The sequence below is a fragment of the Citrus sinensis genome, chromosome 3 (assembly GCF_022201045.2).
Source record: "Citrus sinensis cultivar Valencia sweet orange chromosome 3, DVS_A1.0, whole genome shotgun sequence".
NCBI lineage: Eukaryota > Viridiplantae > Streptophyta > Magnoliopsida > Sapindales > Rutaceae > Citrus > Citrus sinensis.
In genome coordinates this window covers 51,524,022-51,547,661 of record NC_068558.1, presented here as the reverse complement: position 1 = coordinate 51,547,661, position 23,640 = coordinate 51,524,022, and the positions used below count along the sequence as shown (strand labels likewise).

Genomic DNA, 23,640 nt, shown 5'->3' with positions numbered 1-23,640 from the left:
GTAGATTAACAGTTTACCAAATATATACATTTGATTTTAAAACTCATAATATTTTTAAAAATAAATTTTACTAAACGTTTAATTGATTTTATTTACAGCTAATTGTGTATACAATATAACTAATAACAATTATTTCAAAAGTTACATTATTGCCAAACTGACCCTTGCAAAAGCTTAAAAATAAGATTTACCAAACACATACAAATACTTTTAAGACTCACAACAAATTTAAAAATAAAATTTACTAAATATTTAACTGGTTCTATTCATAACTAAATATTTTTACGGCACAATTAACAATAATTATTTTAAAAGGTACAATATTACCAAATTAGCCGTATAACAATAATTAATTTTAAGTTATATCATTACGAAACTATCTCTTATAACAATAATTAACTTTAACATTCTTTATTTTTGAAATTTTTTAGGTTAGATATTAGGCATAAATAAAATCAAAATTAAGTTTATTAATTTTTATTTTATTAATTATTTTCAGCTATAATCCAATGACAGCATATTTCTCTCTTCAAGTATATGAGTTGGATCGAACCCAATGCCTTGTTTACACTCGAGGTTTTAACATTTGTATTATGCGGTACTCACGGAGTTTTCTCATTAACTTTAACGAAAAACAATAAAACTCTTTTAGATATCTGGTGCAGTAAGTCGAGTATGCTAATATCTTTCGATTTCCACATTATTTAGCACAAGCAGTTGAAATTAAGTGGAAACTCGAAAAGCTGTAAAATTGAAAATTAAATGCAAGAAAAGCAATCACAGGCCACGGAGAAGGATGCCTTCAAATGTAATGCCAGGTCCAAAAGCTAAAGCAAGTCCCCATTCCTCATCTCCTTTCCTCTTCAACTCCTCCCTCATATAATCCATAACATAAAAGATAGTGTTGCTGCTCACATTCCCATAATCCATCAATGCCCTCCTGCTGCATTCAAGCTTCTGATTATTCAACTTGAGATTGCTTTCCAGTCGGTTCAGAATTGCCGGTCCTCCAGGATGAACTGCCCAGAACAAATCATTGAAATCTTGTAAACCAGCTTTGGCCATGAGCTTCTTGCAAAACTCCTCAATATTTTCTTCAATCTTCTGAGGAAGGTCCCTGCCAAGCTTGAAGTTTATACCCTCTTCAGAAAGACGCCCATCGATGACATTCTGTGTCCCTGGTAAGAATTGTTGGACTGCATAGTTAAGTTCCATGAAAGGAGAAGACTCTTTATCGAGGAATGGGTCAGCTCCAACGATCACAGCAGCAGCTCCATCACCAAAGAGAGCTGCCCCAACAAGGTCATAAGGGCGGGACTTGTTTGGTGGGCGAAACCCAAGTATGGTAGTTTCAGAAGTGGTAAGCAAAACGCGGCTTCCAGGGTTGTTTTCAGCTATGTCTTTAGCAACACGGAGGCCAGTGACACCGCCATAACAGCCCAGAAAGTAAAGCATTACTCGGCCAACATCACTCCTAAGGCCAAGCTTGCTGGAGAGGTAGAGATCGCCACCGGGTAGACGAATCTCACTGGATGAAACATAGACAATGTGAGTGATGTCTTCCGCAGGCCTCCCCCATTCCTTAATGCAAGCAAGGCTTGCTTCCAAGGCCATCTCTACCACTGCTGGGTTTGCTATTTCAAGTCTTTGTTTGATGGTTGCTGAGCCCTCGGTTGTCAGTTCAGGATATTTGTCCAGGATCGCCTTGGACATGACGGTGTATCTTGTCTTCACAGTAGTGGTTTTACCTAGCAAAAGTGAACACAAATTGAAATGAAAGGCATTATTATTTCAGTCTTTTTTTTTTTATTTAAAAAACACGATTAAAGTTATAACGTATTTTTTACTATTTATACCAAAACAACTCCAACGTAGCCATGACTTTTTAAAAAAAGAATAATATACCAAAATATATCTATATCACTGCTAGAAGTAATAATTTTCACTTACACAGGCGTTCAAGTTTCTCCTTGATGGACTCATCTTCACATTTAGTGTCCCGAAGGTAGCCCTCAACCAAGCATTCCTGAGGAATGAGCTGACTAGGGAAGGCCTTGCCAATAGCAAGAACAGTTGCCTTTCCGGGAGTGGGAGTCCGCCTAGCTGAAGCAGAATGGTGCCCGTCGCTGCCACTGCCGTTAATTTGTGACATCTTGAAGTCGGGGCCGGAAGACAAGAATGTTCAGTTATGATGGAAATGTTAAATGTACATGTTTTCGCATGGCAGGCGGATATAAATGGGAGATCAGTTTAGTACTGGAGAGAGGTTGGTGTCAAGGAAGTCTAGCATGAAAATTATACAAACACTTATTTTTATCGAAGTTGGTGGTTTATGGGTTGTTTGTGCGAAGGGTCTGGGAATAAATAATCTTTTTGTTTCTTCTTGCGTAAAACCACTCAATTTCAAAGTTACTTTCCAATGAGTATATGAGCAAGACAAAAATGTCGAGAAAGGTCGTGTCTGCGAAATGTATGCACGCTAACCTTTCCTCGTTATGATTACTTCCCCAGTCACATCATTCGTCCCTAAACCCCAATCACTGTTTTGAGATTCCCCTCTTTGTAAAACGGTTCAAGCAAGATAAGAGATTAACCTCTGGTGGTAGATTCAAGTAATTTCCTTGTGGAATTAACGGAGCTAATTGTGTTCACTAGAATAAATTATCTTTCCATTCACTTAAATTCTCAGTAAAAGTCGGGACATTGCATCCGTGGATCTCAACTCCGTCTTGACCTCGATGCTTCTTACCTGTAAGATAAATCACACAATTATGATTAAGGAAACTAAGTCTGAAACTTAAAATGCCGGGTAAAATAGCATCCTCAAAGCTTCTTCCGTCTTCCTTACTGAAATCCCATTAGATCATCCATGCAAACTCAGCTTCCTAGGCTTACTTCAAAACTTCTGGGAAGGGTTACTTTTGATGGACCCATCTCACCAACAATCCGTAGTAGTACAGTACAACTAAAATCCTTCAGAAAGTTTTACCGTTAGTACTATCAAGCAGGTAGATTCATAGATCCATACCACAAAGTGGGTTACAAACATTAAAAATTAGGATGTATAAGAAAAGGTTTCCTACACATTAAGTTTTAGTTCTCTCATGTATTCAGAGGTAGGAATACAACATATTTCACTCTATAAATAACCAATACATCTGTACATGTATACACCGTCATGTCTTGAGCATCAGGATGACCGTCGGTAATAATACCTGTGAATATGAGAAATAAAAGAGGAGTTAACATGTTAAACACATGTAGGTCCGCACAAGGTTGTAGGAGTGGGTGAAAAAGAGAGAGAGGCATACACGAAAATCTTTATGCCATAAATGGAAGCATATTTTCGTAGGAGACGTTCCACGGTATACCACTGTGAACGACCTGATCCATCTAGATAACCAATTCTTGGCATGTGGATTGAAGCTTTTGGACAATGGGCAGTAAATAAAATAGCTTTAGATGTATCACAGAAAAAAGATAAAAAAAAGTTTTTCAATCAAAGCAGTCAAAAACAGTTCGATTATGAGTTTTGTGCTTCTAACAAGCAGTCAAATGACTACCCAAATTGACCAGAAGAGACTACCTTGAATTCATACAGTAGCAATATGCAATAGCTCTGATGATTCAACATTGAGACAAAATACAGAAAGGAAAAATCTAGGGCAGTTTTTTTTCACTTGCTTTACATAATGGACTGTCTGATTATTCAACATTAAATAATCGGACAACACACTAAAAAGTGGGTATCTAAATATGAAGAAATCAGACCGTCCAATTCTTAATATCTGAATACGCTAAGGTGTGCAGAAACTTACCAGAATTTTGAGCTGCTGAAAATGATGCCTTTGACAAACAACATTCCAGGTCAGGAATAGAGATATCACTGCGAGGGACTTTCCGCCTAGGATTATACGACTGTACCACAGCCAAAGCCACCCACAGAGTGGTAGTATTATCCATATTCTCATCATCACAATCCTCTGCACGGCAGAAAAGGAGTTGATGTTTAAAGATGAAAAGCATTTGAGGGAAGTGGTATTGTGTATAAGATATAAAACATAAAGTGCCCCAAAAATGCCAGGAAATCTGTGTTACTCTGTATATGAAATTCATATGTTGGTTCACAGGCATCGGGAACCAGCTGGATTTTTAACAATTTATAGAAAGACATCATACTAAAGTGTGTTTCTGTCTATCAGGAAGTGGTTAGGATATTAAACAATCTAATTTACATGGAAAAAGAAAATGAAAGCAGACCATTGATCCTTATAAGATGAAGATCACCAAGATGAAGGTCCTCAAATTCAGAAGCGCGTTGATAGGCATCAGGAATACTAGAAGAAAGTTTTGCTATTGCATCAAACATCCCTCCACGGCCCCATTGTCCTGAGTTATCAACAAAACTGCCCAACCAATATATAAAACATCTCAGCGTACCATATTCTTTATGACAAGAAACTTACTGCATCACAATGAAGCATAAAATGAACAAAAACACTTCAATCAAGAACATATTCTCAACTAGGCAAGGAATGTATTGCGTTAAGGAAAGTTAATGCAGCAAAAATCTTCTCTACATGATCAAGAACAGACGTGTGTTGACAAAATTTCTACAGATAGTTAGAACCTAAGATCCTAGTTCACTATTCTGTACTGCATGCGGTAATAAGCAGTATGATGCTGCGAAAAAATCTCATGCTTCCACTTTTTTAATGGTTAGGCAAAACTCTCAAAAAATGTTCTTTTCTGGTGACCATCTACAAGACTATTCTCAATTTCATTTGTCAAGCTTCACAGATCTTCTAAGCATTTTGCTCCATAGATAGAAATCAAAAAAGAAATCTAAATATTTCATTTAGAAATTAATTATAGTACGTATAAAATTCCATTCAAACTCAACATCAAAATTTTCAAATATAACTATACCACCAAAAGCAGAACAACATAAAAAAATGATGTACCCTCAAAATTGCTTGTTGGATGACCTCATGATTATATTCAAGTGGGAAAAGAGTGGAGCATCAAGGATGGATAAACATAAAAATGTGAAATACAAAATATAAAATTATTCCTTTTGACTGGAAAGAAGACAGGAAAAAGCATTAGCCAGCATGGTGCCACAAAACTCCCAAGCACAACAATAAGAGAGCTCAAAATGGCAAAATTCCAGTAAAAGGATAACCTCAATATAACTGCAGGCTCTGATGGACAAACCCTAAAAGGATGCGTACAATCTCCCTAAACAAATTGAACAGAACCAGAGTCTGACATCATATCACCACCAGGAGAACAGACAGGAGTTTTAACAGACAATGATTGGTATCCATTGGCCTCCCACTTAGCCAACTTCTTCTCCTCTGCCTTTCTTCTTGCTGCCTCAAGCTTCCGCTGCTTATCTTCAGGACTCCTCCTCCTTCCCGACTCTGCAATAGTATTGCTGCTTGATTCTGATGCCTCCTTGAACTTCTCAACCCATGATCGATATGAAGCCTCATCCAGATCAGGATAAGAAGTTGCAGATGCAAAACTCTCGTGCATTAAAAGATCACTTTCTTCCAAAAGAGCCACTGGATTGACTTCAAACTTCCGACCAGCCTTGCCTGACACCTGTTCATGGCGCATTGCAATTACTTTCTCTACCATAGAATTTAATCCTGACAGCCTAAGATCATCTGATTCTTCATTATTAATTGCTTTAGGATCAAAAAGATGTAACCCAAATATGATAGATCGCAAATCATCCGTTTCAACTGCAGTTCTTTCTTTCACTTCCCTGTCCACAACATCATCCCCCACAACATTATGGCTAAGCCGCAACTTCCTCTCTGCTCTCCTCATAATAACCTGGAATGACAATAGTGAAATTCAGTTGCAGATATAACCAGTCCAAAAAGTAGTATATAATATCTTACCTCCTCAACTGTATGTTCTGTTACTAAGTTTATTGACAACACATGGTTCATTTGACCAATTCGGTGCGCACGCTGCAGAGCTTGCTTGTCCACCTGAGGATTCCAATCTTGCTCATAGAATATGACCTGGTTATGGGCAGAAATTTGTGAAATGCCATTTAAATTATTCAAAAACATAAGAAGTTTCTTAAATGAATTTTGAGGACCAATTCTCTTTTGAACATAATACAGCTTCTATGGTGCATTCAAGCCAAAAGAGCAAGAAATTGATAAGTTAAGTGTTTCGTAGAGCTCACAGTATCAGCAGCCACAAGATTCAAGCCAACTCCTCCGGCTCTTGTAGATATCATAAAAACAAAAGCATCATTTCCTCCAGCTTCAGAATACAGTCTCTCTATAGCTGATTGCACACTAAAGTGTCTTATTGCAGCAAAGCGCTCCTCAGCTCGAATTGATCCATCAAGACGCTCATAGGAATATTTTCGTAATTCAAGGAAATCCTGCATAGCATGTGAGAGACTCTGATTAAAATAGTCAAAAAGCACATAGCATTTGCAATCAAACAGAAGCCAGAATTAAATGTTTCCATTATGGAAACAAACCTGTAATATGTCAAGTGTTTGGGTCATCTGCGCAAAGAGGAGGACACGATGCCCAGAATTGTACAACTTTTTAAGTAATAGGTCTAGAACTACAAGTTTACCGCTGGCCTGATCAAGGAAATAAAAAAGTTTAGGAAATTATTATATGATAGCATAAGGTAAATACAAAAAGAGCGGACTCAGAGACATTGAAACCACGCCTAGTTTCCCTAACTAAGAAACAGAGAACAATAAAACATAGTGTTTTAACCACTTCCTCAATTTTCCTTACTCCTTCGGTTATCAATTAGACATCACATAAATTGATTCCAACACAGAATTCACTACCCTTTATTGTACTAAACCAACTTAAATTGACAGAGTACCTGAACCAGGTGTTCACCTTCTTCATATGGCTCGGGTTCAATACCATGAAATAGGTAAGGATGGCTACATGCCTTTCGTAACTGTATTAACTGGACACTCCACAGATTTAATAATTAAACAACAAGAATATTCAATCCCCAAATGAAGAGGAATAGGTAAATAGGAGTAAAGACATTGAAAGAGTTGCACCGTAATTATGCAATTAAATGTCAATCACTTAACTAAATTCACAAGACATGCAAAGAGTTCCTCTTTTAATGGAAGGTCTTTCAGCCAATAGGTAATTACACAAAAAAAAAAGGTTTTTGCATAGTTCTTTTCAAATTCCTAAGGTATAACTGGTGTTACAACAAGAAAAGGAAACTCTTAGGAGCAATCAATAACACAGCAGGTAGCACAAGTATAGGCCTTTAAGTCTGATCACCTACAAAACTGAAAAACTCCAAGGTCTAGCCAAGCAAATATATAGTCCAAGTATTTGAAAAACATTCCACCACACAAGGAATCTAAGGTTTCACTGTTCTCCATGATAATCTAAAAACTAACAAGGATTAGGATTCAGGAAGCATAATGTAAATGCAGCCTACTTTCTATGGGTGAAGGTCATTGAGCTCATAAATTTCTTTCAGAATGGGCAAACAAATTATCATCATAAAATCATGTATTACATGTCAACAAAAAATATTTCTAGAAACATAATGCTCTCCTCAATGTTTACTCAAGGAGGGAAAGTAGTTTGCTTTGCTGCAGATACGTGCAGGAAAATAAGAAACTAGGCTTCAAGGTGAAATTTTAACAAGCTAACATACAGTATTCTGCAAAGACTGATGATTAGCAGTTCTGGAAGACAATGCGAGAAGTTTTGGAAGCTCCTTCCTCAAAATTGACGCATATACCTTCTTTTGCAAGCTGACAAGTGGAGCCATCCTGTCATGATAAAGTGTCTAAACCTCTTATGATGCAATCAGGCCTCACAAGTTTGTGCAAAAAGAATGGCATGGCAGGAAACACAAAGAAAAGTTCTACCTTAACAAAATCTAAAAATTTAGAATTAGGAAGCCTACACTGTTATCTCAGTAAGGGGAGGCAGCATTAGATGTCCACACTCAACAAGCTTCTGTTTGGTTCGCCGCAACATGAAAGCACTCAATATACCTTTCAAACTCGTAAATTGTTCCTTGATCTTGCCTCGTTTCGGAGCTGTTCATTTAAAACAAATACAATATTTACAAAAAGACATACAGTGCATAAAATTCTTGACAAAGATTAGATTTTGGCTGTTTGTGATAATATCATCAAGCACTGAAATTAAACAAGAAAAACAGCAATTGCTTTGAATTGTCTACAGAACAATGTTCATCTGAATTGTCAAAATTCATCCACTTTAAGCTCTAAACTTTTGAGAAGATGAGGAATAATTAAAAACCATATGCACAAACTTCCGTTCTTCATTCACAGTAAATCCATTTAGGAGTTGGCTACTAATTTTTCTGATAAAAATAGATCACAAAAATATGTGACACGATCAATTCTGCTTTTCTGGGCATGAAACATAAAGGCACGTAGACTTTCATCCATCAAAATTTGAAGGAAACAAAACTCCCTTCTTATATCCAATTTGAGCAAGAAAATGCAGTATTAAAAAACAAATAAGGCAACAAAACTCTGAAATATAGAATTTCAAGGTCCATAGAGGACTAACTATTGAACTTTTAGAGCTTTCAGTAGCACAAGAGACACAACAACAGAAAAGCAGTCGCTCAGAGTTTAGTCTAATCACAACCTTTCATCAACCAAACTAAGGGGGTAAAAAAGTCACTAAAGTGATATCAATAATAGAAATATTTTCGATCAATATGTTCATCTTTTGATTTTCAATTGGATGCAAAGTGGACAACCACATTTAGAAAGGAATTCAATTTTCTACAACCTAATCATAGAACAATAAAATACCTGATGAAGAATGTACAGCATCCTTGAAAGTAGAAAGGAATTGGTTCAGCGTCCCAAAAACTGAAGGCATACAAAAGTGCATCAAAGCCCAAAGTTCAGAAAGATTGTTTTGGATAGGTGTGCCTGTCATCAGTAATCGTCTTGGCATAAGAAAATGCTCTCTGAGGACATTGTACAGAACCTGTTTTTAAAAAATAAATTTAAAAAAGAATTAAAATGCTTCCATTGACTAATCACAAGGGAATAGAAAAGAGAAAAGAAAGACTTTTCACCACTCTGTTCCAGTCCATTTCACCCAACCAGCAGCAAATTCACACAAGTAATCAACAAATGAAGAAAGAAAGGCGAAGAAAAGGGAAACAAGTACCTATATGCCACCAGTCTTACCAACATAATTCTAGTCACATTCTGATTTACATCATATAAACTGACCCAACTACATATAAAAGCTACGGCAATATGATAATTCATGTGATTGACAGTAAATACTCTATTATTTGCTTTATACAGAATAAAATTAGTTCTTTCAGCCAACAATTGTAAATACAGAAATAAAGGTTTATGAATACATAAATCTCAAACATACACTAGAAGGATTTTTAAGTCTCTGAGCTTCATCAATTATTGTATAGCACCATGGTATTTGGGAAAGAAAACCCTGATCCATCAATACTACGTCATATGTCGTCAACAGTACATCGAAAGGCAATGGTGAGACCTGCAAAAGAATTTAACTTGAAACCATCAAGACAATCAAATGTGGAAAAAAGAGGAAAATATATAAGAGAGTGTGTGTGTATATAAAGAGAGAGAGAGAGAGAGAGTGATCTAGTAGGCGATGATGCTCACCATCTGGTTAATCCACAGCTTTAACACCATCCACAAGGAGTCACAGACGCTGCCCGTGTCCAGGTGCTCACTATATGGTTGGCATTGGTGCTTACTAGTTCATCTTCCTACGTACTTGTATAAAATAATTTTATAACAAGGGAATCCCGTACTTTAACAAAGTAAGGACAAGTTAAAAGACAAAAAAACACAGATTTCAATACGGACTGTGTTTTTTTTTTTCTTTTAACTTGTCCCTTACTTTAATAATTAAGAGATTTTCTCATTGTAAAATTACATTATAAAGTGCAAGCTCCCAATTTGGACCATTGAATTCCTTTTTTTGTTTAATTTTAATAGCTACACACGGTAGGACCCAACATATGTAGATATTATCCAATTGGAATCCAACATTTTAACTAAAGTGCAGATCCATTATTAGATAACCTCTCTCTCTCTCTCTCTCTCTCTATATCTATATATGTCAAATGAAACATACACCATGAAAAATGCCAAGGATTAAACAACAACCCAATTTTGCATAAATCCATACAATTCAAAATTAGTCCTACTAATAGTCTGAGTTTAATTTGTAAGACCAAATTCTAGGACAAAAAACTCACATTAGACATCTGGGACTGCTCTTTCACGTGTTCATACATTGTTCTGCGTATATTGCGCCGCTGTTCTCTCTCACCAACATACCTCAGAACTTCAAGTTTTGGGGTAAATTTAGCCATCTCTGATACCCAACCATCTGTCACGCTTAGAGGACATAATACCACTGTAAAACAATACAAGAAGAAGAAAATAAACAAATAATAGCACTAACTCAAACTGTTTCCAGATAACTCTTACAATATCAAGAGATGGATAAAAGGCATTTTTTCTAACTCACAAAATGGCCCTGGTGACATCTGAGAAAACTTCAAATAGCTCAAGAAAGAGATGGCTTGCAGAGTCTTCCCCAATCCCATCTGGAAATAATGCACATAGGTTAGAAAAGGCTAAACAGTGCAGTTGTCTTACATCTGAATGCTATTCAATTACGTAAGTTTAATGAAGGCCAAAACTAAGCTCACTGCAATATTAAACAGTCTTGCACAACTAGATCTGAAAGAAGTTAAAATCAATCAGAAAGTTTGATGCAGCAATTTCCAGTACAGAGTGAAAGCAACAGAAATATTCTCCACGATTCTGGAATTAGGGTTTCTGTTCATAAATCTAAACACATTTTACACCAACAAAGTGAAATGCTATAAAATTTAAAGTCCAATAAATAATTCAAAATAAGTATCATAAATTTTGCCCAATACATGTTTGGGAAAGTGGAAATAAGTCCAAAATTCAAAATAAGAGGAAAGAAGAAAAAAAAAACAGACGTTTATGACGATTGAAGAACAAAATCTGTTCCATTAGAGAAATGGATCGAAAGAGCATACCTCGTCTCCTGCAAATACAATCAAAACAGTTGTAAGATTCAAAGTTTCTGGAGAATTGCTTCTTTTGTTTTTACCAGAATTCGAAAAGAAACCCTAAATTTGTGTAGAAAAGTAAAAACCGACCAAGAAGAACATTGACGCCAAGAAGATATCTTCTTATGAGCCAAGACAGTCCCTCGACTTGGTGAGGTTTTAGCTCAGCCGTGACACCGAATTCCGCAGCGTCCACCGGCGTCTGACCATCGCGCTCGTCGTTGTCGTGTATGATTTTCGCGGCTACTTGGAGCCGCTCTTTGTACTTCATTTTTTTTCCCTCGCAGAAATTTTACAAAATGAAGTAGCCGTTCATTGTTTAAAAAAGGGAAAAAAAAATCCCTGCGGAAAACATACGCGAAAGCGAGATGTACTATGGAGATTCAATGAAATGACAGAAATACCCTTAACCGACTGCAATTTTGAATGTTCGTGTTTGGTAAGCGAACGTGGCGCGCATACGTATGCAAAGGTCCCGCCACCCGCAACCATCCCGCGGGTAAACTTATAACTGCATTTAAGTATATTTAGAGTGAATCTTTATTCAAAGAAACGAAAACAGAATCATGATAATGCTAATGAACAAATTTTGAAAACTAAACGAAAACAACGCAAAATTTTCACAAATGATTCTTCATTGTTGCAGTCCTAATAATCTGAAATGACAGTTTCATTTTACTGTTTCAGAGCGTACTTTGCACGGCTTGCTTCGTAGAACCTGGCAATGGAGTAAGAAATTTTCTTAAATTAATTTTGAAGAAGACCAATTCTCTTGAATGCACAATATAGCTTCCATTTGAAGGCCCTGTTTGGAGCAGCTACCCCACACTTATATTTGAGGAAAATATTTCACCTCTTTCATAGGCGCGAGGCAGCTGCGCGCTGTGACAGCGCAGCTTGTTGCAGCACTCAGCTCGATCAAGACGATCCTAAGAAATATTTTCTTACACCCTCCAACAGTTTAATCAGCCCTTATTACATAACATTACACTCCTCCAATCCTAAAATATGTGTGAAACAAATAATGTGACTTTAACATAGCTTCTCAAATAAAATGAGTTGGAGCCTTAACGGCTTAAATGGAAAACAATAAAAAGGGGAAGCTTGGGCTATCAAATAAGTACATGAGAGCAGCCCCCCCAATTTTGCACAGCAACTCATAATTAATAAACAAGCATTATATAAACACCTCCGTAAAATAGACACCAAATTCATAACATTAGAAATTTGTAAATTCTTATCAATAAGATCCAAACTAGAAAACTATAAATGGGGAGCAAGCAGCTCACTTTGTGCTACAATACGCGAGTGTCATGAATCAACAAGAAACCTAATAATTATAAGTTTCAGGTCATTTCCGCCTATCTTCATCACCCATCCATCTAGAATGCTCATAGGATATAATCTACTGCAAACAATTCTTTTAGCTAGATTTGAAAATTTGTAAGCAGTGCAGATATCTTGCCGCTTAATTCTATTTCGATAATGTAATCTTTTTTTTTTTCGACAATATTCGATTACATAATCTTAATGCAATCAACAGAAGGAAAAAAGCAGAAAAATTGTGGTGGAACATTAAATTAGGGTTTAAAGCTGAATGCAATCAACATACATTAAATTTCATAAAGATTTCAAGACTTATCAAGGAATCCAGGCACTCTATTGTCTTCCCTGCGCGCTGATTAATTCTTAATGGACTAGGAGATAAACAAAGAAAAAAACTCCAAACATTTTTTTTTATTTTAACCATGAGGTATCTTGGGGTGGGTCTCAATTGTGGGAGACACATTTAAGCTCGTACCACAACCTAGACTAGAAGTTCACGCTCGAACCAAGAGGCACAAGTTCTCCCAACAAAAGCGACTTCCCTACGACTCGAACTAGGGAGCAAACCCAATCAAGCCACTTAAGGGGACTTCATTGCTAGTGGAGCCAACACTTTATTGGACTTTAAATTTTATGATACTTATTTTGAATTATTTATTGGACTTTAAATTTTATAGCATTTCACTTTGTTGGTGTAAAATGTGGTTAGATTTATGAACAGAAACCCTAATTCCAGAATCGTGGAGAATATTTCTATGACACGTCACAACTGAATTCTTTGATACTTGTAATTCTACAATATCCGAACTGTTACCTAATCATTTAGCAAAAAAGTACAAGCTCATCTCCCTTAAAAGAAATAGATAAAAAAAAAATTCATACCTCGATCTCCTGTAATATAGAGTAGATTACCTGTCCGCTCGATCTTTCTTCTGCCGCTGTGTGAAGTTTACGGAAAAAATCAGGAAATAGCCGGTTTGAATTTCAAGTGTGAAATGACGGCCATCCTACGCAATAGCTTCATTCCAACAGCAACAAGATTTCTTTCAACATTAACACTCAGCCAAAACGCCAAGAGCAGCATCGATTTCCACATCCCATTGATAATAACCACTTTACGACTAGCTCTTCAACGGATGGATGATTCAATGACTGCATATTGGAACTAGTCTAATCTACACGTCGTGGACGGATCAATCCCATCGAACTTTCCATCAGGAACGTACCATTAATCCGGGCCACAGTTGTTCAGTGATCTCGACCATGGCTCGACGGTGCCAACATTTGAAGAAAAGAAAATTCTAAGTAGTTATATTATTATTCTTATTCAATTTTTTTAATTTGATATATATATATATATATATGTATATATAAGGCGCGAATGTATGTGTTTTCTTAAATGCGAATACACTTTTAAACCGTGCAGTTTAAAAGAATTAGTTTGTTTAATAAATTATAAAATTGTGGGGTCTAAGATAAGTAAAAACTAATTATTTTAAATCTCATGATTTTAAAATGTATCCGCATGAAAAAAAATGAAAACACCTATTTATTTATTTGTATATGTTTACATTATATTGTATAATTATAATATGAGTTTCAAAATGAGTTGTTGAATAATCTTCATTTTTTGCTTATTTGTTGTTTAATAATAATTGTGAAGATTTATGATTTCACATTCCGCAAACTTGATTTCTGGAATTAAGCATGTCATTATTAACATGATTCTATTTGCTATTGGGTGATATGTTTAATTAAGCATCAACTATTTATAAAAGTTAAGGACCAAAATATTAAAATAAATAAGAATTAAATAATATGTTAAATGATCTTTATTTAGTTAATTCATTGGATTGTTTTTATTTGCATTAGTTAATTTGGTTACAATTCTAAAATTTGATTAATATTGATTGGCTTAATTTGTGATGTTGAGATACAAGATGACTCATTTGTTAACAAGAAATAAGAGAGTCATGATAATTATACAAAGTTTGGTGACGATGTTACAAATGATTATGGTTGTGTGTGTTGCTATATATGTGTTACCACCTTTCCTAAATAATTTGATTAATGTATTTTCTGATGCTGATAAGGATATGGCTGATTCATAAGGTAAGTTATACGAAGAACTGATGAAAATCGAAGGCTTAGGCGAGGATCAAGTATATGAGGCAACTGATATGTTAGCCACCAAATATAATTTGTTGCATATGTTCTTTATCATACCTGATTACCTTAAGAAATGACATGTCATTTAAATGCTCCATCGTCGAATGTCATTCAAATGCTTCATTGTCGAATGTAGTCTGTTATAAGTTATGACGTTAAAACTTTCTACTATGCCGCTTTATTGGGATTTTGAACTTATATATGTAGTAAACTACTTATTCAACTAGTGATGCTTGAAATTCTATAAGTGATATGGAGAGATTTTAATTTTATGTTTGTAACTTTGTATTACGTGTTGTCGAAACTTATTATGTTTTACTTGAAATCATTTAAAATTTATATATGTATTTTATGTTTGATTTTTCTTTTAATTTATCAGCTTAATATTAGTTCAAAACATAATATAAGCAGTTGGCCGCTTTTTTCAAAGCAGTGTGCTGCTGTGCTGCTTGTGTCAAGTTCCTTCACTTTTACATTTTAGTCGCTACAAAGTTTATAAAAGCATTAAGAAATTTTGTAATATTTGTAAATATGTCTATTATTATTATTAAAAGAAAACAATCAACTAAAAGAACATTTTAATAATTTATAACAATCAATTCGGATTTTAAGATAAGTAAACACATTAATAACAATACAATCTATTTCTATTATGATTTATACAACTAATTTAAACAACTTATTCTGATTCTTGTTTTTTTATTCTCGTTCTTAATTTGTAAATGCACCATCAATCTATTGAAACTCAAGATTGGAGAGTGCCCGTGAAGCTCCTTCACAAATATGGCTATTGAATGACCATAATCTTGTTCTTACCAATGGTTCAATTTTCAAAACCCATTCGGTATTGTCAAGACTCAAATGTAAGTGAGCTTTAAAAAGCATGTCAATATCTCGGTAACAAAACTCTTCCAAAACTCCGGCTTAATTTGGATACAGGATGCAATTGGCAAGTGGGAGAGTAGGCCCTTCAAGCATGAATGTGAAAGAAAATGATCAGTTGTTGCCCCCATCCTCATCCTGTTCAGGCACTTTTTAACTCCACTAAATTAATTGCAATTGCGTTAAGTAGTTGTCAACATTTTCTTGTGACAAATGCAGGTTTCAATCAACTTTGATGCTAATGGGAACTGCCAAGACTATTTTGTAGAGCCTTTGAATCAACGGAAGAGTCCTTCAGATATTTCGATCATCATCAACCCAACGTACTCTGGCAACAAAAATATGTGCATTTAAGCATTGACGTCTTCAGGGTCCATATTTCCCATTTGATACGATAGTGAAATTAAATGTTTTAATAAAGTCTGTTAGTACTTTTGACTCCCAAGAAGATATTTATAGGTGAACCTAAGTTTGCTCGGTCCGAAAGGAGTTGAAGAAGATGATGGATGGTTACCTTGTAGTGACTGAGGTACCAAATCAACTTATAATCTGTTTCTAATTTCATTTTAAAGCCCTTTGTTTACTGGTTCTAAATTGTAGATATACCTGATTTCATTGTACTCTTTGCAGTTTGCGGTCTTATTTTATTTATTTTTGGAAAAAAAATAGCTGGCTAACTCGCCTGTTATTAATAACCCCGACAATGTTTGGGCTTAGTTGTCCAATTTCTGGGCTTAGTGATTTTTGATGTTTCATTTATAATGGATCCACCACCAACGGACACAAAGCCAATACCGAAGTAAACCGACTGAATTCCAATTCCCACAGGTGGTTCCGGTCCACCGCCAAAACCCTCGAATTCAAAACCCCAACGCAACGCCGTCGTCTTAGAACAGAGCCAGTGAGAGCGAGAAGAGGGAAGGTGAAGGTAACAGAATCTCACAAACCGCAATGTCAGGTTCCTCGTTTTCTTCTCAATCCTCCACGCCATCACAGTTCCCATTCGGATCCTCCGCTTCGTCCACGGGATTCTCATTCGGATCCTCCCCTCTCGCTTTCGCAAACCCTACCTCTGCCTCTTCCACCACTACCTCCTCCCCTTCCCCTACCTCATTCTCTTTCAATACCTCTTCTTTTTCTTCTTCCTCGTCTCCCTTCGCATCCACCGCAAACCCTAGCTCCGCCCCTGCTGCCGCTCCTCCCGGCTTTGGATTTGGTTCATTTTCGTCCACCACTGTTCCGAGCAGTTCTCCATCCCTGTTTGGGTCAGCTTCATCCGCCTTTGGAGCAGCTTCATCCACCGGCAATTCCAAATCCGGTGCGAGTCCTTCGCCGTTTGGCGCAAATTTATCCGCCAACACAATTACTACTACTCCATCTCCGTTTTCAGTAGCTTCATCCGCTGCTAATTCTGCGTCGAGTACCACTACGTCACAGTTTGGGGCATCGTTTACCGCATCCAGTGCAGCTTCGCCTTCTTTTGGAACGGCTTCATCCGCAGCGAGTACAGCATCTCCCTTGTTTGGAGCACCCTCATTGGCGGCGAGTACAACATCAAACGTGTTTGGAGCACCCGCATCTGCCGTGAGTACGACACCATCCCCGTTTGGACCGGCCTCATCCGCAGCAACTACGACACTGTCCCTGATTGGTTCAGCTTCATCCACAGCAAGTTCTGCGCCGGGCCTATTTGGTGCTGCAACTGGCTCTTCTAGTTTATTTGGCTCTGCATCCAGTGGTCCTTCATTTTCTAGCTTGAGCTCATCTTCAAGCTCAAGCTCAGCTTCACCTTTCTCAGTATCTACTGGATTTTCATTTCCAAAAGCAACTCAAAGTTTAACATCTACAACTGCATCCACTACAATTCCATCGCTAACATCCTCATCTAGCGCTAGCTCTTCTAGTCTTTCATTTAGTTTCAACAATGCTACTACCTCAACAGCCACAAAGCCAACCTCATTATCATTTGGTATGTCTACAGCTCCATTGTTTTCTACTGTCACAACCACTAGTGCTTCCGCTCCGGCTGCTAGTACAACAACTGCTCCTGCAGCTTCAACCGTAGCATTGCCTAGTTTCAGTGTGAGTTCTTCTTCAGCTGCAATAACTACAGCTTTAACCTCAGCACCTGCTAGCTCAGCTGCTTCCACTACTAGTTCTTTTACTGGTTTTGGCACAGCCAGCACAGCTACTTCTTCTGGGACTACTAGTTCTTTTACTGGTTTCTCATTGGCTAGTAAACCAATTGCGCCCGCATCTTCATCACAACCACAATCAACAGCCACTGCAACTGCTTTTGGTATGTTTGTTTTTTATTTATTACCTTTTGTTGTTTATTGTTTCCAATTATTTTTTATTGTAGTTATGGAGAATGGTTAATAGATGTTTCTGAGGTGCTTGTCTAGGGATAAATTAACTGTTTCTTTGAACTATATGCTTGTCTGCAATACCGTATTATGAATGAAGCTGCATAATTGAATGTTAATTTGTTATCCTGTAACGTCCACAATGAAAAAAAGAAAACAAAATCCTGATCTGAAATCAGGGTTTTCACTTGGTAAACAAAAATGATGGCAGCACTGCTTTAATGGACATTATTGAAGAATTAATTGTCGCAACAAGACATATGTGTGGAGTACCCTCTTTCTGTGTTTCTGCTGTGTACTCTATTGGCAGTTGTTCATGACCTGAGTTCTCATGCAAATTTGTCATGCAGGTGTACCTACTTCAGCTTCTATGGCAGCAACAACTGCCAGTGGCAGTACTCCTGCTCCTCAGACATCTTCATCTCTTGTTGTAGCTTCCAGTAGTGGGTCTGTCTACATACTGCCTCTTGGATCTAGTGTTATTTTTTAATTTTCCTGCTTTTGAATCTGCCTCCCACTATTAGATAAAAGTAAATCTCAATCACTATTAGAAGGATCACTTTAAACATCGCTCTTTCTGCATGCATTCAGAGTCGACTCTCTTAAAAGCACTGGTGTTATATAACAGACTGTTTTCTCCAATCTCTAGATTTCGTTTACCATTAGAATCACATAATAATGCATGTATGAGGTTTGTGCCTCAATGTTGCATTATTGGTTTTCTGTTTATCTTATCATCTTCTTTTCCTGTAGGACAAGTTCAAGTGTTAGTACTGCAGTAACTACCACACCAAAATTACCATCTGAGATCACAGGGAGGACTGTTGAGGAGGTACTTACATATATATAATGAAATAGAAGCTGGGGACTGCCCCTCAATTTTATGTCCATCTCTGATATCTAGCTAAAGAGAGAATGAGAGAGAGAGTCTTTCTTTCGGCTCATTTTTTCTTGAACTTGTTAGGGGTCTTATTTCTATTTTGTTTTTGTGGTAGGAAATAGAGTATGTGGGCTTATTTATATTTTCAGCATTCTGGATATTTTATAATGTAAAATTTTATATTGTTTGAAGATCATTAAGGAGTGGAATTCTGAACTACAAGAGCGCACTGGGAAGTTTCGAAAGCAGGCTACTGCCATGGCTGAGTGGGACAAGAGGATCTTGCAAAATCGCGATGTTCTTCTTAGACTTGAGGTGATGTATGGTCTATTAAGTATTATGACTGCATATACCAGAAAGAAAAAAAGAGTATTGTGATTGTATATACCAGAAAGAGAAAAAAACAGTATTATGATTCTATATTACCCTCTTAGTTGAATCGATGTCAAAGAATCTATTTGCTTACAAACTATCTCTTAAATCCACTGTTAGTAAAAGGCTTTAATTAACCGTTTTCTGCTTATCTGAAGTCATAAAATTATGATCATTATGTTCTGTTTGTTTGACCTAATGTACAAATTAAAAGCAGATTGAAGTGGCAAAAGTGGTTGAAACCCAATCTAACTTGGAACGACAGCTGGAATTGATTGAGACTCATCAACAAGAGGTATTTTCTATTAGGGCTGTCTGTCTGGGTGTTGTATATAAAGCTCTTTGATACAAGAATTATTTTACATAAACCCCCATTCTCACAATGAGGTCCAGCGCAATGAGTGAACAATCTTGATCTTTGCTTCTTTGTGAACTTTTGTAAATGTGAATGAGTGATCAATAATTTAAATTTTGTGTCATGATTTGTGAATAATTATGGTTCTTTCTCCTTTGCAAATATTGTCAGGTTGATAAGGCTTTACAAAGTATGGAAGAAGAAGCAGAGCGTATCTACAAGGATGAGCGTGGATTGCTTCTTGACGATGAGGCTGCATCAACGAGAGATGCAATGTGAGGGCTTGTTTCTTTGGCCATTTTCTTCTTTATCCGACTTAGGTTATCTTAGTCATTTTACTTTGGTTGTCCATAATCTTCTGGCTTTTGTCCATTACATCAATTTTAGAGCCAGCAATGAGCTCTTTGAACTTGGGGAAATGCTGGTAGTCTGGTCCACTACCTGTAGTTAAAGAACTAACTGAATTAGTATTATTGTTTACCAACACAAAAATTTTATGGATGATATCCAATGATAGCACATTTATTTTTTGGTCTAGACTCTGTTTAACCTTTTACACAATTCTTAATTTAGGATTGTGGGTATGTGTTTGCAGAACCTGTTTTCCTTAAGGAAATTGCGTGATTCAGGTCCTGCCCTCACCAGAGTTTGAGACATTCTTTTTGGTTCTTGTTACAGGTATGAGCAGGCTGAATTTGTAGAGCGGGAAATGGAGCATATGACTGAGCAGATTAAATCAATTATCCAGACATTAAATGCCAGCCAGGTAATGGTCCAACATTCAATGATTTTAGTCTTTTTATTAAGCTCATTTAACAATTATCAATTTATGATACCTTTGATTATTTTAGGGAGGAGGATTTGATGCATTTGATGGGATGACTCCGTTAGATGTGGTTGTCCAAATCTTAAACAATCAGCTCAGTTCCTTAATGTGGATTGATGACAAGGTTTGTGTTCATCATGTCTTTTCATCAGCTTTAGGTTAATAATTCACTTGTTGATTGCAAGAGCACTAATCCCCTGACATCTTATCAGGCAGAAGAGTTCTCATCTCGTATCCAAAAGCTTGCTACCCAAGGTTCTGCTGCAGATCGTGTATTGATGGGCCCAAAATTTTGGATGTCTTGATCCCTGGATTATCAAGTCAGTTTCTAAAAGTGTGTGTGTGTTTTTTTTTTTTTTTGGTTGGGCCCTGAGAATGGGGTGGGGGGAAGAAAAGACCTTATACAGTAAAGTAAACATGGGGGGCAAGTTCAGTTTCACGGGCATGTCTGTTGGAAATACATTTGCTTCTGTGGCACTTGTGGATTTTTCTCTCAACTTTACATATACTCTTTATCTGAACTCTTTCTTTTCCTTTTTGGATCTTTAGCATTGAAATTTTTTATCTGGTGATCATGATATTCAGCAAGCTGTAGATGTTTAGTTGTTTGGAACCTTGGCAAATTGAATTGTGGTTGGCTGACCGGTTGTAATCCTGTTCTATTCTCCAGCCTGATGTCTGGTATTAGCGTCCTCTCAAGTTTTCTAACTCATTTCTAGATGCTTGGTTTCAACAAGAGTTTATGCTGTCTGGCTGCTACATTTTCAGGATCACTGCCATCGAAAGTATATGATGAGGGGTTGAATTGGTAAGTACCCAGCAGTATGGGTATGAAGATTGAAAAATCACAAAGTTGAACTCGGCATTGCTGTTATAGTATATACTGTTCGATTGAGCATGAAAGCTAACGGGTAAACAAACATAAAGTCACAGTAAATTATAAGAGTCTCTCTCTCTCTACTCTCTAATAATTAACGATCAGCTATGAGCCCGAGCCACAACCACGATCACAAGGATCACAATGGAGAGAAGAAAGGATGACCTAACCTTGTCTTCCAAATCGCCTCTGGTTTCTTCTGTGGGATTTTGATCGCTATCAAAAGGTTTGAAAATCTGATCCATAAGCGCTTGGAATTTCTCGATAAGTTCTGTAACTTTTGCTTTTGTGGTGTCTAAGATCCACTTCAAAATATCCGCTGCCATATTTGGTTCTTCATCGGAGTTATGCTTAAGTGCGTTGTCAGCTGCACGGAGACCAATATGAAATTACTCGGATAAATTTGAGAGCAAGCAAATATGTTTGCATTCAGCCATAACAATTCATTCTGAGCAGACCTGCATATAGTGACTCTCTCAGCTTCCGAACCAACTCATTGTTAATAACAGCCTCCCAAACAGCTCTATCAGATGATAGTGAAACCACCAACCTCTAAATGCTCAAAGTCACATGAGAAAAACGAGAGCTATAAATCTAAAAAGAAAAAGCTAAATCAATTTGTTTTAAAAAAAATGATAACGAGTCTTGTATAAGTAAGATAAAATCGGGCCGATAAATTATATTTGAGTCATCAAGGTCTTTAGATAATGCAAAATATGTAAAGGAAACAGACACCTTAACAGATGGGTCTGACTGTAGCATACGGAAAGCATCATAAACTCCTCGTCCATATCCTTGACCTTGAGATAAAGATATTGCTGGATCACACCTCCCCAAAAGCCATTTCAGCTCCGTGCCGAATGAAGAAATCCGATCCATAAAACTGGTTCCAATGGCAATTTCATTAGAATCACGCAATTGTATCAAAGCCAAAACATAAAATGTAGCTAGTCACCTCTGAAGAGCAGCTACCGCATTTTCAACTTCAATATTTGATGGAACAGGCCCAAAAACAGTGTTATCTGACAGCCCACTTGCTCTTTTCTCTTCGCTTCTATCTACAGACTCCAGTTTTTGACGAGGATCACTGTGGCAGGAGCAAGAACAAGAGGTACAAGTCTGTCTGAGAGCACTGTTATTATTGGCTGAAACCGGGAAGTTGAGATTAGAAGAAGAAGAAGAAGATGGAGATGGTAGTTTTGACGAGGAAGTACAGAACTGAGTCATAGGAAAATCTATGTGCATGGTCCCTCCTCCCATACTCGATGTTTTCTTTCAAATTTCAATCCGATACTGGCCTGGTTCTCTCCACTTCCAGTTCAGCATAGAGAGATAAGAGATGGAGATAAAAACCGCTACTTTTATTTATTTATTTCACTTCTCCTTTGGCCAATCATATTATTGTATGGCAACACGCCTTTGAGATATAAATATTATAATTTTATGAGCGTCATTTTACCATTTCGATGTGTGTGTGTGTGTGTGTGTGTCTGAGCTTTTTCTCTGAAAATACCTTGTTTGTTAAAATAAGTTTATTTTTCACAAAATAATTAATCATTTTATTCCAAATTTGACCTTGCACCTATCTTCTTGGCAAACCACTAACATTGTTAAATTCCCTCGTGTTCTTGCTCAACTCTCTTCATATCAATGGGACTATATCTAGGAATCTGTCTCAATTTCTCTCTATTTGCTTAAGTGATCAGCACCCATTGTAATGGATGTGGGTAAACTGTTTTTAACATCAAAATGCATAAAGTTAATTTCAACTCCATTTTTCTTCTTTTAAAATATCTTACTCATTTTTTAGTTGAATTTCTTAGTTTAAATAACAATGGATGTTACGAAACTTACATTACATTAATATTATAGTAGGTATATAAATAAATAAATAAATAAATAAAGCTTGTCAACTTCGATTTGACAATCCGTTCATTCAGATAGAAGTATTTTCCGATAAAAATATTAAAATTTAGGAAATTGTATTAACTTTTATAACAACTTAGGGGATAATTAATTTCAAAGAATGTTAGAAATTAAAGAATATCGGAAATTAAATTTTGTCTGAAAGCGAAACCTACGATGCGTTAAAAAACAAATGCAGTTTAGTTAGTTTTAGGCTTTAAAATAACTCAGTCCATTGACAGAAAAAAGTTGTTAATGATTTGAAAAATCTCACAACTAATTGACGCGTCTCTTTATTGACGATATTAAATTGACAATAAAAAGATAAATGAGTCAAATAAAAGTTAAAATAGTAAATAAAAAAGTAACGGGTTTCATAAGAGTTTTAAATGGGTACAAAGTAGTAGTAGTAATAATAATAATAATAATCATAATAAAACAACCTTTCAAAAATAATCCAAGACGTGTCCTAAAACGCCAGCATAGAAAGCCTCACAGAATAACTGCAAATGCCCTCTACTCTGACGACGCCGTAGCGTGAAA

General features: G+C 36.5%; 4 protein-coding genes across 5 annotated transcripts; 1 reads left to right on the top strand and 3 right to left on the bottom strand.

The window, feature by feature from the left end:
• Positions 1-632: 632 nt before the first annotated feature.
• On the bottom strand, positions 633-5,104 carry LOC102612892 (type III polyketide synthase A). The gene is made up of 6 exons (XM_052438064.1): positions 4,965-5,104; positions 4,261-4,406; positions 3,819-3,983; positions 3,312-3,426; positions 1,951-3,215; positions 633-1,748 (listed from the first exon to the last, which is right to left on the bottom strand). The coding sequence occupies exons 5-6, from the start codon at positions 2,150-2,152 to the stop codon at positions 778-780; spliced, it is 1,173 nt and encodes a 390-aa protein (XP_052294024.1). The 5' UTR covers positions 2,153-3,215; positions 3,312-3,426; positions 3,819-3,983; positions 4,261-4,406; positions 4,965-5,104; the 3' UTR covers positions 633-777.
• LOC102613193 (probable helicase CHR10) lies at positions 4,962-13,731 on the bottom strand. The gene is made up of 16 exons (XM_025101300.2): positions 13,378-13,731; positions 11,993-12,140; positions 11,834-11,857; positions 11,230-11,650; positions 11,107-11,114; positions 10,563-10,641; positions 10,288-10,448; positions 9,423-9,554; positions 8,837-9,017; positions 7,948-8,083; positions 7,693-7,810; positions 6,883-6,972; positions 6,518-6,625; positions 6,212-6,415; positions 5,916-6,041; positions 4,962-5,847 (listed from the first exon to the last, which is right to left on the bottom strand). The coding sequence occupies exons 4-16, from the start codon at positions 11,408-11,410 to the stop codon at positions 5,242-5,244; spliced, it is 2,130 nt and encodes a 709-aa protein (XP_024957068.2). The 5' UTR covers positions 11,411-11,650; positions 11,834-11,857; positions 11,993-12,140; positions 13,378-13,731; the 3' UTR covers positions 4,962-5,241.
• A 2,052-nt stretch (positions 13,732-15,783) lies between these two features.
• On the top strand, positions 15,784-20,853 carry LOC102614572 (nuclear pore complex protein NUP62). Of its 2 annotated transcripts, XM_052437640.1 has the most exons (10): positions 15,800-16,045; positions 16,147-17,815; positions 18,233-18,329; positions 18,636-18,714; positions 18,955-19,077; positions 19,352-19,429; positions 19,661-19,764; positions 20,168-20,255; positions 20,341-20,439; positions 20,528-20,853. In XM_052437640.1, the coding sequence occupies exons 2-10, from the start codon at positions 16,468-16,470 to the stop codon at positions 20,618-20,620; spliced, it is 2,109 nt and encodes a 702-aa protein (XP_052293600.1). In that variant the 5' UTR covers positions 15,800-16,045; positions 16,147-16,467; the 3' UTR covers positions 20,621-20,853. The 2 variants fall into 2 exon arrangements, with proteins under 2 accessions (XP_052293601.1, XP_052293600.1); XM_052437641.1 differs by lacking the exon at positions 19,352-19,429 and having other exon boundaries at positions 15,784-17,815.
• Positions 20,854-21,160: 307 nt separating this feature from the next.
• Positions 21,161-22,583, bottom strand: LOC102614279 (uncharacterized). The gene is made up of 4 exons (XM_006464405.4): positions 22,148-22,583; positions 21,928-22,075; positions 21,651-21,744; positions 21,161-21,559 (listed from the first exon to the last, which is right to left on the bottom strand). The coding sequence occupies exons 1-4, from the start codon at positions 22,450-22,452 to the stop codon at positions 21,294-21,296; spliced, it is 813 nt and encodes a 270-aa protein (XP_006464468.2). The 5' UTR covers positions 22,453-22,583; the 3' UTR covers positions 21,161-21,293.
• Between the last annotated feature and the right edge of the window lie 1,057 nt (positions 22,584-23,640).

Coding starts and splice junctions, on each gene's coding strand:
- LOC102612892 (XM_052438064.1), bottom strand. CDS start 2,152: ATGTCACAAATTAACGGCAGTGGCAGCGACGGGCACCATTCTGCTTCA. Junction 1,749..1,950: donor GGAGAAACTTGAACGCCTGT/GTAAGTGAAAAT, acceptor CACTTTTGCTAG/GTAAAACCACTACTGTGAAG.
- LOC102613193 (XM_025101300.2), bottom strand. CDS start 11,410: ATGAAGTACAAAGAGCGGCTCCAAGTAGCCGCGAAAATCATACACGAC. Junction 6,973..7,692: donor ATCAGTCTTTGCAGAATACT/GTATGTTAGCTT, acceptor TGGAGTGTCCAG/TTAATACAGTTACGAAAGGC. Junction 6,042..6,211: donor ATCTTGTGGCTGCTGATACT/GTGAGCTCTACG, acceptor GCCCATAACCAG/GTCATATTCTATGAGCAAGA.
- LOC102614572 (XM_052437640.1), top strand. CDS start 16,468: ATGTCAGGTTCCTCGTTTTCTTCTCAATCCTCCACGCCATCACAGTTC. Junction 17,816..18,232: donor AGCCACTGCAACTGCTTTTG/GTATGTTTGTTT, acceptor TTTGTCATGCAG/GTGTACCTACTTCAGCTTCT. Junction 18,330..18,635: donor GTTGTAGCTTCCAGTAGTGG/GTCTGTCTACAT, acceptor CTTTTCCTGTAG/GACAAGTTCAAGTGTTAGTA.
- LOC102614279 (XM_006464405.4), bottom strand. CDS start 22,452: ATGGGAGGAGGGACCATGCACATAGATTTTCCTATGACTCAGTTCTGT. Junction 22,076..22,147: donor GCGGTAGCTGCTCTTCAGAG/GTGACTAGCTAC, acceptor CATTGGAACCAG/TTTTATGGATCGGATTTCTT. Junction 21,745..21,927: donor AGTCAGACCCATCTGTTAAG/GTGTCTGTTTCC, acceptor TTGAGCATTTAG/AGGTTGGTGGTTTCACTATC.